This window comes from Borostomias antarcticus (assembly GCF_949987555.1).
Source record: "Borostomias antarcticus genome assembly, chromosome: 9".
Taxonomy (NCBI): Eukaryota; Metazoa; Chordata; class Actinopteri; order Stomiiformes; family Stomiidae; genus Borostomias; species Borostomias antarcticus.
Window position 1 is genome coordinate 19,067,106 of NC_140242.1, and position 14,513 is coordinate 19,081,618.

Here is a 14,513-nt window from a genome sequence, read left to right on the forward strand (position 1 = left end):
ATAGGGTGGAAAGGCCTCTAGCACGCCATCTGTGCAAGCTACGCTAGCGCGAGCTACGCAAGGTGACGTTGACGCGTCCTTGCTTAGCAACGTGTGTCATGCCAAAAATTTTAACTTTACGAGAGTGCAAGTGCTATTTGTACCAGGATTGTACCAAAATACTTGCGTTCACAGCTGCGTCAGCGTAGTATAAATCAGGCCTTGGATAAACATGTTTCTGTCAGCAGGTCGCTATCTCAGACTCATGATGATAAAAAAAAAAGTGTGTGTGTATGTTTGTGTGTGTGTGTGTGTGTGTATGTTTGTGTGTGTGTGTGTATGTTTGTGTGTGTGTGTCCTGTGAGAACAGGAGCAGGTGTGGGATAGATAGGCTGTCCTCTGCACACACATCATTATGCGTCTATTTAGACATATTTAGTCCAGGTGAGCCGGGGGCCCAGCGGACAGAGCGGTGGCCAGCCTATCAGGAAGGAGATAAGGGAGATCAGGCTAAGTGGCGTATCAGCAGACATATTAACAGACCCAGACCTGCGACCGGGCTTCGTTTAGAGACTGGGAACGCTGGTATTTCAGTGTGTGTGTGTGTGTGTGTGTGACCTTGGCAGGTTTGACTCCTGAGTGGGAGGAACCTCTTGTGTCTGTTCCTCTATGAATCATCCATCTTAATCAGCACCACTGACACCCCCCCCCCCCCCTTCTCCATCCCTCTACCTCCCCACTCCTCCTCATTAGCTCAGGGACTCTGTCCCACCACTGTTTAACAATGAGTCTAATAGAACCATTTACTTCTATCAGGCCGTATTGTCTTCACTGCTGTTAGCCTGGGGGGGAAGGGGGGGGCAGTGGGAGGCAATTCAGGTTGGGGGGGGTGGGGTGAGGAAGAGGCAGGTTGATGTAGGGTGAGTGAAGGGGCGCACAGACTTTCTAAACCCCCTGGTTAGGTTAGTGCATGTTAAGCACACATGTTAATCTGCTGAGTGGCTGTGTGGAGGAGGGGGGCAGAAGGTGGGGGCTTCTGATTAAAATCAGACGATTCTACTGGTGGGTGTGTTTGATTGTTAGCCCCGGCAGGGGTAGAAGGACGGGGTCAAACTGAGGGAGCTAATAGAACTGTCACATTTAATGTATCCTCTCTTTCTCTCTCTCTCTCTCTCTCTCTCTCTCTCTACACCAGACAGAGGAAGGGAGAGAGGGAGGAGAGGAGCAGAGGAAGGACAGATAAATGGTCAATTCAGGGGGAGAATGATGAGGCCTAAATTAAAAAGCTGGATAAGTAGGTGGGGTGGCACGGATGCTATGGATGATGAACAGAGCAGCTGATTGGATGAGGAGCAATTGGATCAGTCGCCTTTCAGATTGTTCTAGATCCTCACTAGGATTATATGTATAAATCACATGTGACACCCCACGCCCCTCCCCCAGCCCCATCCTGAGCCCCAGAACCAGTCCCAGATCCCAGCCCCAGAACCAGCCCCAGAACCATTCCCAGTCCCAGTCCCAGCTCCAGCCCCCAGCCCCAGCCCCAGCCCTAGCCCTAGCCCTAGCCCTAGCCCTAGCCCCAGCCCCAGCCCCATCCTGAGCCCCAGACCTACCTTCAGACACAGCCCCAGCCCTAGCCCCAGCCCCAGCACCAGGACCAGGACCAGGACCAGGACCAGGACCAGGACCAGGACCAGCACCAGCACCAGCACCAGCACCAGTCCCAGTCCCAGTCCCAGCTCCAGCTCCAGCTCCAGCCCCAGCCCCAGCCCCAGCCCCAGACCTACCTTCAGACCCATCCCCAGCCCCTAGCCCCAGCTCCAGCTCCAGTCCCTGCCCCAGATCCTAACCTGATACAGCCCCTCTGTGGTTTCCCTGACCTGGAGCAACAGATGTGAGCTCCATCCCTCCAACCCCGACGGTCCCCACTCCTCCCCCTCCTGTCTGTGTGGCCTGGGCAGAGCCGGCCTGCCTGCGTGTGTCTGTCCCATCAGGCTCATTCACAGAGACGCCGTTTAGCAGTAATTATCCCGGGCCACGCCCCCTCCTGTCCCCTTCATTGTGCCGGCGTGTCAGGGCGGCGGCCATCATTAATCAGCTCTTTGAGAACACTGCTGAACCCTGGGACCCTGAACGCCCACCGCTGGTCCGGACATGCTCTGTGCTCTATTCCCCCCGGTCAGTCGAATTAATACAGGAACACAATGCAGGAGGAGACAGGCTGGAGAAAGAGACATCTATGTGATGACATGGAGAGATCTGGCATCTGATTGGCCTTTCTTTTCTGTTTGGTACTGCTGGGACTTTGGGTCCTTGTCCTCGCAGACAAATGTCCAGACCGTTGTGGTTGGACCAGAAGTTCTGGTTGGAATGTTCAGACTGGTCAGGTTCTGATTGGAATGTTCAGACTGGCCAGGTTTGATTGGAATGTTCAGACTGGTCAGATTTTGATTGGAATGTTCAGACTGGCCAGATTCTGATTGGAATGTTGACACTGGTCAGATTCTGATTGGAATGTTCGGACTGGCCAGATTCTGATTGGAATGTTCAGACTGATCAGATTCTGATTGGAATGTTCAGACTGATCAGGTTCTGATTGGAATGTTGACACTGGTCAGGTTCTGATTGGAATGTTCAGACTGGTCAGGTTCTGATTGGATTGTTCAGACTGGTCAGGTTCTGATTGGAATGTTGACACTGGTCAGGTTCTGATTGGAATGTTCAGACTGGTCAGGTTCTGATTGGATTGTTCAGACTGGTCAGGTTCTGATTGGAATGTTCAGACTGGTCAGATTCTGATTGGAATGTTCAGACTGGTCAGGTTCTGATTGGAATGTTCAGACTGGTCAGGTTCGAGTATAAATGTCCAAACTGCGGTCTGGTAGTCTCATCCAAAGGGGTGTGTTCCAGTGCTTCTCAAGGATTCAAAGGTCTTTAGGATTTGTGGCAAATACATGGTCTGCTGTCTGCAGAATTCATCTGTAGGATATTTAATTTGTCATATGTTGTCATATTACCGGGGTACCATGTACAATGAAATGTTTAACCACCTTCTCAACCACCTTTCTTCAATCTATGAAAGGTTTCCACCTTGGTCATGTCATGATTCCACCTCAGAGGAGAAATGCTCCCCTGAAAACACGTCAGTCAACTCCGACATCTGATGGAGCAGCCAGCAGCCTCCTCCCAAGGAGGAGTTTGATGTCTTTAGCCCTAGTGGTGAAGGCATCTGACACAAAACAATTTCAGCCAATGTTACAATAAAGCTGTGTTTGTCCCACATTGGGAGACTGTAGCGACGGAGTAACCGAGAGAGTGTTCCCTGGTACGGTAGACCACCAGATCCTCCTCTCCACCCTCGAGGAGAAAGGCATCGATGGCTCTGCACACTCCCTGTTTGCATCCTACCTGACGGGCCGCTCCTACCAGGTGACATGGAGAGGGTCGACGTCGGAATCGCGTAGTCTGACTACGGGGGTTCCACAAGGGTCTGTCCTGGGTCCTCTCCTGTTTTCCCTCTACACTACATCTCTGGGCTCTGTCATTCGCTCGCATGGCTTCTCCTATCACTGCTATGCCGATGACACCCAACTGGTTCTGTCATTTCCCCCTTCTGATACAGAAGTGGAGACACGCATAGCTGGGTGCTTGGCTGACATTTCGGAGTGGATGACGACACATCACCTCAAGCTCAATCTGGACAAGACTGAGCTGTTGTTCCTCCCGGGGAAGGGCTGTCCGCACCGGGACCTGGCCATCACCATTGAAGACACAGTGGTGACCCCGACTCGGACTGCGAGGAATCTGGGTGTGACCCTGGATGACCAACTGTCATTTTCCTCACATGTCACATCCGTCACACGTTCCTGCAGATTCATGCTCTACAACATCAGGAGGATTCGCCCTTTCCTCACTAATGAAACGGCGCAGGTACTCATCCAGGCCCTGGTCATCTCCCGCCTGGACTACTGCAACTCCCTCCTCGCGGGGGCACCGGCGTCAGCCATTAAACCTCTGGAACTTGTCCAGAAAGCTGCTGCTCGCCTGGTGTTCAACCACCCCAAGTTCTCCCACACAACTTCCCTTCTCCGTTCCCTACACTGGCTCCCTGTAGCGGCTCGCATCCAGTTTAAAACTCTGGCGCTAACCTACAGGGCAATGAAAGGAACAGCCCCCTCCTACCTCCAGGCCATGGTCAAACCCTACATCCCCTCCCGACCACTACGCTCTGCTACCTCAGGGCGACTGGTTGCCCCGTCACTCCGAGGCTCCTGCGGTCGATCGACACGGTCACGGCTCTTCTCTGTCCTGGCCCCGCAGTGGTGGAATGAGCTGCCCACTGATGTCAGGACAGCAGAGTCGCTGCCCATCTTTCGTCGCAGGCTCAAAACTCATCTCTTCAAGAAGTACTACAACAATCCTCCCACCTAAGCACTTATTATATTATATTGCACTGTACTTTAGATTGTGATTCTTGCACTTTGCTTCAGCACTAGATTATGCTCTTAGTCACTTGTTTGTTTTAGAAAGAAGATGCACTTGTGAGTTCTGGCAAGTAGTAGTACATTGGCTCTTCCTACGTTAAATGCAATTATTGTTAGTCGCTTTGGATAAAAGCGTCTGCTAAATGACTGTAATGTAATGTAATGTAATGGTCCGCTGTCGCACTAACGAGGGTCAGACGCTAGCAGTCAGAAGGTTAACCTTTGTGTCACATTTGTGTATGAATGGCTGCCGGCTCAATGGCTGTTTTACTGCCCGGTGAATAGGGGAACACACCAGCCTGTCCAGCCTGTCAGCACTCTGGGACTCGCTGAGCATCTGTGGCGCTCTCTGTCTGAGTGGTGCTACACACCGGGAGGACTAAGCTAACAAAAGACGGACCTTTCGAGGATCTCCTCAGCCTCACCAGTGCACAGCTCTTCAGTGATGGAGCTCCCCTACTCATCTTAATGGACATGTTATCATCTAAACATTGGGGATCTTTATTTATCTGCATAGTTTACAACACAAACATCAAAAGATAAATGCAGTTATCGTTAAAGTAGCTCTGACTGACAGAATGTTCATAATGGTGGTAGGCCTATTATTGAACATATTGTATCTTATTAGTCAGATATTGTCTGTCAGGCAGAGGGTAGAGGTTTTTATTATAATGAGTACAGGTGTGTATGTTTGTCTTTGATGTGGGAAGCCTTCTCCAACGCTCCAGATAGGCAGCTTATCAGCTCTGTAGCCCCATGGAAAAATCACCTGGAGAAGGCCTTCGACTGACGGAAAGCTAGAGCTGCTGGGAAACCTGACGTTTATATCTGGGTTATCAGTTCACAGTGTGATAATGAATGATTATGACGCTCGTAGAGGGTGATGGGCCTATGATGTTGTGTACACTCAACAACCAATAAGGTTTATTGAACAACGATCAACTGATAAACGTCATAGATTTTATAACTTTGACAGTGTTTGTGTGTGTGTGTGTATCTTGGCATCTTAAAGGGCCGGGGGGGGTATGATTCAGGGGGAGCCTGGTTGAATATGGCTTTCATGGCCCAAATCGTGTCATTATAATGGAATTAAGAACAATCAAGTCATCAATTTTACTGGCAAATCTATACCACCTCAACATAAACCTAGCATTTATGACACCAGCTAAACCTGTTCCTCCATGCATTTCTTTTGACTTTGCTTTGTTTGGTTTTTTGAGGCACTGTGCAAGAGTGTCAGGAGCAGGAGAAAATGGACATTTCTTTACTTTTTTTTTAAGGGGCCCAGTGATCAATCAATCAATTAAAGCTTTATTTGTATAGCGCATTTCATACCCAGAGGCAACACAATGCGCTTTACAGAGAACAAGGTAGGTGGGCATACGACCCACCCCTACATATTCCAGAGGGAAGCAAAAAACCAGTAGACCTATCACCCGGGTGCCAGATAAGTGAGCTGTAAAAATTCTTCCCTGACCCCTCTCAACAAGGCGATCGAGCAAGCTCCTGGAGTATGTTTGTCTACCGGCTAAGAACATTTATAAAGCAATAAATTACATTAAATTACATTTTCAGAGTAAGAGAGGCTAAAAACATCATAGGAGAGACATGGCAAACACTGGTGTATGTCTGTGTGTGCGTGAATGTGCCTGGGCCCAGATAGAGGCAGGGGTAGGGGTAGAGCCGCGGTAGGAACATACATCATGATACATCTTTTCATGGGGCCCAAAATCCTGGGTGATGCCCTGTGTGCGTGTGTGTGTGAGAGAGAGAGAGAGTGACATTGAGAGAGATGGAGAGAAAAGAGGGAGAGAGAGAGTGTGTGTGTGGTATAGATAGTGAGGCCATGGGAAAAGTGTACCTCAGCCTCACCTGCTGCAACACAGGAGGCCTGGCTGTGCCAGTCAGATGCCACCGGACAAGGTCAGACAGCCAGCAGCAATCCCTCTGTCCCACACCCAGGATTCAGGATTGAAGAAAATGTTAACTGAACAGACAGTTGGCCTATAAAAGGTACAAGTAATAAAGTCAAATTACATTTAATCTTACTTTCAGTACCATCGTGTTTGCAAACCGGACAAAACATAATACCAGTGTCAATAAAAAATAGCTGGTTGAGATACGGGGCAGTGCCTTCTGTTATCACTTATCTTTTTCGGTATGCTTTTTTGTGCACCGGGTGCACGTGCCTGCCTGGCTGGAAAGTGGAGTGGTTCTTGGCGAGCCGGCGCGCACGCGGGCGGGGGGAGAGGTGAACGGGAGTGTTAGTTGATTAGCACCGAGGAGGTTCTATAAATGATTGCTGTCCAGCTGTCTGGGCTCCCTAGACTGCGCGTTGAAGATCAGCCAATCAGAGCTCGGCGAGAGAGGAGAATTCCTGAACTGGATGGTGGAGAAAAGTTTGAGCAGTAGCAGGTGGCCGCGCATTGCGCACGGGAGCAGGGAGCAGAGGGACCGAAGATATTTTAAAACAGATGAAAAGAAAAATTATGGAAAATAACTTGTTAATGAAGTGTCGATTGTAATGCTCAGCTAGTTAACCTAAACCACCATTAGACGATACTGGTTTTAAAAGGAGTTTCTCTAGATCAGACTCGTTTTAACAAATTGATAACAAGTCGGTTTTAGTTTATATACCATCTGAAGGACACTTGCTTCAATAGAGATTCTATAAAAATGACAGCGTTGGAGAAATCCAACAATTTTCGGATTGATGCCCTGCTGGCGCACGAGCTGCGCAGGGGTGACGACCGTGACGGGTCCCCGGGGCTTTACAGCGGGAACGCAGAGGACAGTCCCGTGTCGTGTGAGCGCTCGGAAACACCGTCCCCCCAGAGGACATCGAACACCGCTGTACATATCCAGGCTGGTATTATTATCCCCAAACCGGGTCCTCTGACCCTCCTCCATCCGGGCCTCACGGCGCTGTCTCAAGGCTGCTTCCCCGGTGTGTACCCGGCCCCACTGTACTCCCTGGCCACTCTGGGAGGGCATCATCCAGCCCTCACACGCCCCGGCTTTACGCAGATGGCACAACCGTATCCAGAGCACCTGAAGGCGGCCGTCATGGCCGGCTGCTTCCCCTTGGAACACTGGATTCGGGCTGGAATGATGAGATTCGGGGAGTATGGTGGTGGTGAGTAGCCGGCTTCACCTTGATCACTCTTTGTATTTTATTCAAATTCATAATTAATCATAATAATCGTCAAGTCACCCTATGCTACCATATAATTGTGTTATAACAGCTAGAGTCGGAAATTATATCACTCACCCTCCCTCTATAATATTGAATTTACCCTACAATATGAACTAGAATTATGTCCCTATCAGTCTAGGCCAAACAAAAGATTGAATAAACACCTGATATAGGCTTTGTCAATACAGTGCTAATGACTTTGATAGCTTTTTAATTAAGTTAATGGCCCAGTTATAGAGTCCCCTGCCGATTTAATATCTCCCTGTCACCTGTGTGGGTTACAGCACTTGAACCCTCCCATAAATCCGTATGACTCTGCTCGTTCCTGTCTGTCCTCCGCTGTCTCCCTGCCCCTCTTGTCTCTCCTCCTGTCTCCCTGCCCCTCTTGTCTCCCCCCCTGTCTCCCTGCACTGCGTCTCTGTCCCCAGCCTCTCCCCAGATGGGCCTGATGGGGAAGTGTCGTCGACCGCGTACAGCCTTCACCAGCCAACAGCTGCTGGAGCTGGAGAACCAATTCAAAGTCAACAAGTACCTGTCCAGACCCAAGCGCTTTGAGGTGGCCACCTCACTCCTGCTGACCGAGACACAGGTACGAACTGTGGGTCACAGACTGCAGTCAGGGAGAGGGCTTCCTATTGGGTAATAGCTAGGGGTTCTATCGTCTAATAGCTAGGGGTTCTAACCTTTGTGTGTGTGTGTGTGTGTATGCGTGTGTGTGCGTGTGTGTGTGTGTGTGTGTGTGTGCGTGTGTGTGTGTGTGTGTGCCTGTGCGAGCATGTGTGTGTATATGTGTGCGTGTGTGTGTGTGTGTGCATGCGCGTGTGTGTGTGTGCATGTGTACGTGTGTGTGCATGTGTGTGCATGCGTGTGTGTGTGCATGTGTGCGCATGCATGTGTGTGCGTGCGTGTAAACAGGTGAAGATCTGGTTCCAGAACAGGCGTATGAAGTGGAAGCGAAGCCGCAAGGCCAGGGAGCAGCCGGCGAGCCAGCCCGACTCAGAGAGCCTGACTGTGGGGAGAGAAGACGCCAAGCCCGGGGGGGGCAGCCGGAGCTCCAACCTGCAGGAGGAGGAGGATGAGGAGGAAGGGGAGGATGAGGAGGAAGTGATGAGAGTCGGCGTGGGCTTGTCTCGCCCTGTGGACTTCCTGAGGCACACAGCAGCGCTGAGCTATGGTTACTCTGAGGACGAACTGGAGCAGGAAGAGGCTGCAGGCCAGAGGACTGGGGCAGGGCGATGAGACAGGGGGCGGGGGCAGAGGAGGACTGGGGCGGGTCTATGAGACAAGGGGTGGGACCATAAGGGTGTGGCTATGAGAATGGATGCGCCAATGTGAGGGTGTTCAGGAGCCGTGTGTTCAGGAGCCATGTGCAAACCATAACCACCTGTCCAGCCCTGTCAGTATTGAGTCATTACAAATATGTACTTCCATAATTGTTACAAATACTTTGGGTAATGCCACCTCTAGTGTGCCATTATTTTGTTTTTAATCATACTTTTGTCATACTCTAAAGACTAGTTGTAGTTATCTGTGACGAGTACCTAAAACAACTCCTGTTAAAGTTACCACAAATGAAATATAGTTTTATTACTCATACAGCCACATTTCTAAAATATTACTTTAGTCCAAAAATCATATATTCTGAGCCATCCAAAAAGAATGATAGTATGTTGTTAAAAATATTTAAAATATTGCAGAAATAACACATATAGTTTGGGGTAGAGAACAAAGGGGTAGGTCTACACATGAACATGACATGTTCCAATAATATTTTGTCCATTTGCAAGAAGGTCAGAAATCCATTTATACAATATCCTACACAAACCACACCCATGAGGGATTCCCAGTAAAGTAGCACCTCTATAACTGACCCAAAGAGACTCTCACTACACATACACTGACTCTGTCTCTCACTACACTACTACTACTACTAGTGAGTAGCCAGCCTGAGAGAGATGCAGCACTTGACTTGTCCCAACACATGCCATTTAATCTAACCTGGAGCATAGTTCTATCAAACTTGACATTTGTCATATTGTTATTTAATGTATTTAAAACATTTTGAGTACAAATAATATATTTCTTTTTAAGGGTTGATGCTACTGTAGTAGTCTACATTAATGTGTGTATTGTTTGTTAATGTCTGTAGACGTGAAAGGATGCATTTTGAAAAATAAAATTATATTATTGAATGCATTGTTGTAACTGATAAAACATGAGTAGCCTACTGTCAGGCAGTATAACAGACCACACATTTCCATTTTCTGCTTGCTGACTGCTGAACAGTCCTTCGGAGAATCGACGATCTCCTCTAAGCTTTGTTCCTCATCTCCTTTAGCTGGCTACTTGATCATATTGATATACATACAATTAGCCAGCAGGTGGCAGTAATGTATAGGCATATGAGGTTGCCTAGTCTCTACAGCTCCTACCTGAGTTTTAAGGTTTAGAACCATGGAGGTATAAGAACACATTGGGGAACTTGTAAAAAGGCAATATTGTTTCAACTAGATATGTCCTGTTACAACACGGACAGTTATCTCAAACGTTTAACTATGGGTTTGCAGGTTTGTGTTAATGTTATATGTATTACATTATAAATAGTAATATATTATAATTATTATACAACATAAAACAATATCATTATACTTTGCGTGCCACTCTACGCTTTTGACCCTCGCGGCGTCCCGTACCGGCGGAACTGTTGCGGAAGTGAAAGAGGAAAATGGCTACGGAGACAAACGACACTGATTTAGCCGCAGGACTCAGTCCTAAACCGTCTGAAGAGGTGGGAACTTTGTACTTGTATGGAATTATACCAACACATCCAGCACTTAAATGTATTAGCTACACGTGAGGATTACAGAGTTGGTTTGTAACTGTTATGAGATAAAGTTTTACGACGGCTAACGTTAGTAGCTAGTGCTAGCTAGCACTAGCATTGTTAGCAACCGCGCTCCTCACATGGACAGACCCAGACCGCGCTGTCTATGGCGCTGTAGCTAACGGGACAGCTGGCTAACATTAGCAAATGAGCTTTGAATTGGCTAGCTAGCTATCCTGCCCAGACAACAGATATAAGCTCCACCAAACGTATTTACTAAGTTTGTATAGCAGTTGCCTATATCGCCGACCCGTCTCCCATTGTCACGACACTAGCTAGCGTTACATTGTAACGTTACTATTAGCTATGTAACTAGTTTGTCTGCAAACTGCGTTACAGCCAGCTAGCAAGTTAGCTGCGTCACATAGCTACATCTCCACATAACCTAGCGGTACCTCCTCTGCGTCTCCAGCTCTCAAGCCCCAGAGAGATGGAGCGTCCCCGGAGGAGCAGCAGTCGGAGCCCGTTTCAAGGGAGAGCTGAGCCTGAGGCCAAGAGCACTCGTGGTGAGTTCGCTTGCTATAGACTCATGCTCCTACTCACTCATTCCCATGCCAAACTAGTGCAACACAGAAGGTCTTACGATGTGAAAGTGATTAAGTAGCTTCTGATTAATGGCAAGTCTTGCTGTCTGTCTTTGTTGCTCTGTCTGTCTGTCTGTCTGTCTGTAGTGGATGCCTCAGACTCAGAGGGAGAGGAGGACAGTCCCAGGGGTAAGAGCACGAAGCAGGTCTGGCCCGGGGAGGGCAGCCCCAGGCCAGGCAGTGGCGGGGCGACCGGCCCCAGAGACAAGGACTCCGCCAGGGCCACCGGCGACAGCCAGGAGTCCAGCGGCTCCGACAGCAGTGATGAGGAGAGTGAGGACGAGGGCACGTTCGGCAGGATGAAGAGCAGGGTGGCTCACGTCATCAGGGTGAGGGGCCTTATACCAGCACATAGATGTGTAGAAATTACATCTGACCTGTACAGTGGCTGTGACTGAAACCATATGAGGTATTTAGTTTAATGAATTGTAGGTATTTGGATTTGTGCATTAGGGAGCCTGGAGTGCCTGTTTTCTAGCTGGGATTTGGCCATATTATACGGGAGTCTCTTGAGTGACATGATTGTTGTTGTTGTTCATGCTGGTGCTGCTGTTGTCGTTGTTGGTGTTGCGTTTCAGAGAGAGCCAGATGAGGAGAGCCAGGCCAGGAGAAGGAGCTCCTCCCCAGACCACAGGTGAGTGAGGGTCAGACTGCAGCTGCGGTGGTGGGTCTTCCTGGGGCTCTGGTCTCACTCAGACTGATGCAGACCAGGCCTGGAGCAAAGCCTGACACTCGGACTGAGTTGTCGTTTCACGTCATTATTCAGTCTGGCTTGGCTCCCATTGCAGCCGTTTTCCAAGATGGCCCTTAATTCTGTCATCGCATCCAAAGGACGTTGATTGGCCTGGTCGGAATTCCAGCCGAGAAATCCCTCTGGACGAGAACCATTCCAGACCTTAAATCGCATTTCGGAAATTAAAGCGGGCACGATCCTCCCCCTTATATTGCATTTTTAGATTTCTATTCTTGTACTTGCCTGCAGCACTAGATTATGTTCTTAGTCACTTGGTTTAGAAATGAGATGCACTTATGAGTTCTGGGAAGTAGGAGTACATTGGCTTTTCCAACTTTAAATGCAATTATTGTCACTTGGTTTATAAATGAGATGCACTTATGAGTTCTGGGAAGTAGTAGTACATTGGCTTTTCCTACATTAAATGCAATTATTGTAAGTCACTTTGGATAAAAGCGTCAACTAAATGAATAATGCAATGTAATGCATGTGATTCAGGGGCTGGAGCCAGGTTATCTGGAACACAGTTACAGTAATAAGATTGTCCACAAGTTGTAGCCGAGGGATGATCTGTGGTAAGTAACCCTCATCCTCTGGTCGTGGTCGTTACAGGGGGGATGATGGCCGGAGGTCCAGGTCACGGTCCCGCTCCAGGAGTCAGGATAGAGACCGCCGCTACGAGAGAGGACGCTACGGGAGGTAACAGCAGTATACCCACAACAATATACAACAATAACAACAACAATAACGGCAAGGTAACAACAATATACCCACAACAATAACAGCAAGGTAACAACCAAGTAACAACAATATACCCACACCAGCACCACAACGCTACACACACGACTTCACCACACCTGCATATGAAAACATAGTTTATTAGTAGATGGTATTTAAAGAAATTTAAATTAAAAAAAACAGGACAGAACATATACAGTATGATAAAAGAGAATAGAAAATAAGAAAGTGAAAATTTGAATAAAATAATTAAAATTAAGATTTAATTATAACAGGTAAAATTACACGATAAAAGCGAGATTAAAAAGTTTTTTTCTTAAGATCTTGTTTAAAAGTTCCCACAGTTTCAGCCATTCTAAACCCACTAAACCCACCAGCTGTCTCCCCCCCCACAGAGACCGGTACCAGGACAGGGAGAGGGACCGGCACGACCGCCACTCCAGCCGGGACAGGGAGGCGGAGTTCCGTAGGAGGGGCCGCTCTCTGTCCCCAGCCAATAGGGAGGGGGGGGAGGGGCCTCCGGCAGCGGCGGAAGAGCCGCCGACCAAGAAGAAGAAAGAGGAGCTGGACCCCATCCTGACCCGCACGGGCGGAGCCTACATCCCCCCCGCCAAGCTGCGCATGATGCAGGCGCAGATCACCGACAAGAGCAGGTACCGTCTCCATCGCTGTAACTCGTCTTCACCATCATCAGAGTCAGAATGGTTTATTGACATTTGTACTATACATACATAGGAATTTTTTGTGACACGTTGGTACTTTACAACAACACAACAATGGACAGTGCAAGGACAGGACCGGACAGGGCGATATACATAGTGCAAAAACTAGCAGTACGATTGGACTACAAAGAGTCAGTGCAATAGTTCCAACGCCATGGCTGGCCCGGTCGGCGCCATCTTGGAACATCATCATCACCACCATTTTGCTTTTTCTTCCTCATCATCATCATCTGATGTACAGTTAATGAGGTTAAACGGTGCTTACCTACAGTCTAGCTGTCTGACTTGACCCCTCCCCCCCCAGCCTGGCGTACCAGCGTATGAGCTGGGAGGCTCTGAAGAAGTCCATTAACGGTCTGATCAACAAGGTCAACGTGTCCAACATCGCTAACATCATCCAGGAGCTGCTGCAGGAGAACATCGTCAGGGGCAGGTAATGGACTACTGTGTGTGTGTGTGTGTGTGTGTGTGTGTGTGTGTGTGTGTGTGTGTGTGTGTGTGTTAGGGTTACAAACTGGCATGGCCTAATGCACATCAATAATGTGTGTGTGTGTGTCCCTCTCCAGAGGTCTGCTGGCCCGGTCGGTGCTTCAGGCTCAGAGTGCGTCTCCTATCTTCACCCATGTGTACGCCGCCGTGGTGGCCATCATCAACTCCAAGTTCCCCCAGATAGGAGAGCTCATCCTCAAGAGACTCATCCTTAACTTCCGCAAGGGCTACCGCAGGAATGACAAGGTAACTGCCCCCGAACTACCCCCACGTCCAACCTTAACCACTCTGTACAAGGGCTGCTGCTGCAATGACGTTCCTAACTATGTCTAACTACCCCTAACCACCCCCAGACTGATGTTGGTTCAGACAGTAAATTATACTCATGTGAGCTGTTGGAACTAGTTTTGATGTGAAACTTGTTTGCTTTTCAGCAACAATGTCTGACAGCGTCCAAGTTTGTGGCCCACCTCATCAATCAGAACGTGGTGAGTCCTCCCAGAACACACGGAACATCTAGAACTCACTGTTCTAGAACTCTCAACGCTGTTCTCTTAGCACTGCTCTGTGTGTGTGCTAGATGTGAAGTAATATCAGGAGACTGTTCAGAGTGTTCTTAGACTCTCTCTCTCTCCCCCCCCTCCTCTTCACTCTCCCTCCATCTTTCTCTTTCTCTTTCTCTCCCTATCCCCCTCTCTCCCTCC

The 14,513-nt window shown here is 48.8% G+C and overlaps 2 protein-coding genes across 2 annotated transcripts in view; both read left to right on the top strand.

Moving 5' to 3' along the window:
- Nucleotides 1-7,139: 7,139 nt before the first annotated feature.
- On the top strand, nucleotides 7,140-8,898 carry LOC311312872 (motor neuron and pancreas homeobox protein 1-like; the record flags this gene model as incomplete). The annotated part of the gene is made up of 4 exons (XM_084442880.1): nucleotides 7,140-7,596; nucleotides 8,088-8,248; nucleotides 8,575-8,720; nucleotides 8,811-8,898. The coding sequence occupies 4 exons, from the start codon at nucleotides 7,140-7,142 to the stop codon at nucleotides 8,896-8,898; spliced, it is 852 nt and encodes a 283-aa protein (XP_084299006.1).
- Nucleotides 8,899-10,393: 1,495 nt separating this feature from the next.
- The window catches only part of cwc22 (CWC22 spliceosome associated protein homolog), a gene marked incomplete at its 3' end in the record, with an annotated part of 29,166 nt that continues 25,046 nt past the window's right edge, over nucleotides 10,394-14,513 (top strand). The window contains exons 1-9 of the mRNA XM_084443607.1: nucleotides 10,394-10,447; nucleotides 10,956-11,049; nucleotides 11,215-11,456; nucleotides 11,706-11,761; nucleotides 12,473-12,559; nucleotides 12,994-13,251; nucleotides 13,625-13,753; nucleotides 13,887-14,055; nucleotides 14,244-14,297. Of these exons, the coding sequence (XP_084299733.1) occupies nucleotides 10,974-11,049; nucleotides 11,215-11,456; nucleotides 11,706-11,761; nucleotides 12,473-12,559; nucleotides 12,994-13,251; nucleotides 13,625-13,753; nucleotides 13,887-14,055; nucleotides 14,244-14,297 (1,071 nt within the window). The 5' untranslated portion in view covers nucleotides 10,394-10,447; nucleotides 10,956-10,973. The remainder of the gene's footprint in view (nucleotides 10,448-10,955; nucleotides 11,050-11,214; nucleotides 11,457-11,705; nucleotides 11,762-12,472; nucleotides 12,560-12,993; nucleotides 13,252-13,624; nucleotides 13,754-13,886; nucleotides 14,056-14,243; nucleotides 14,298-14,513) is intronic.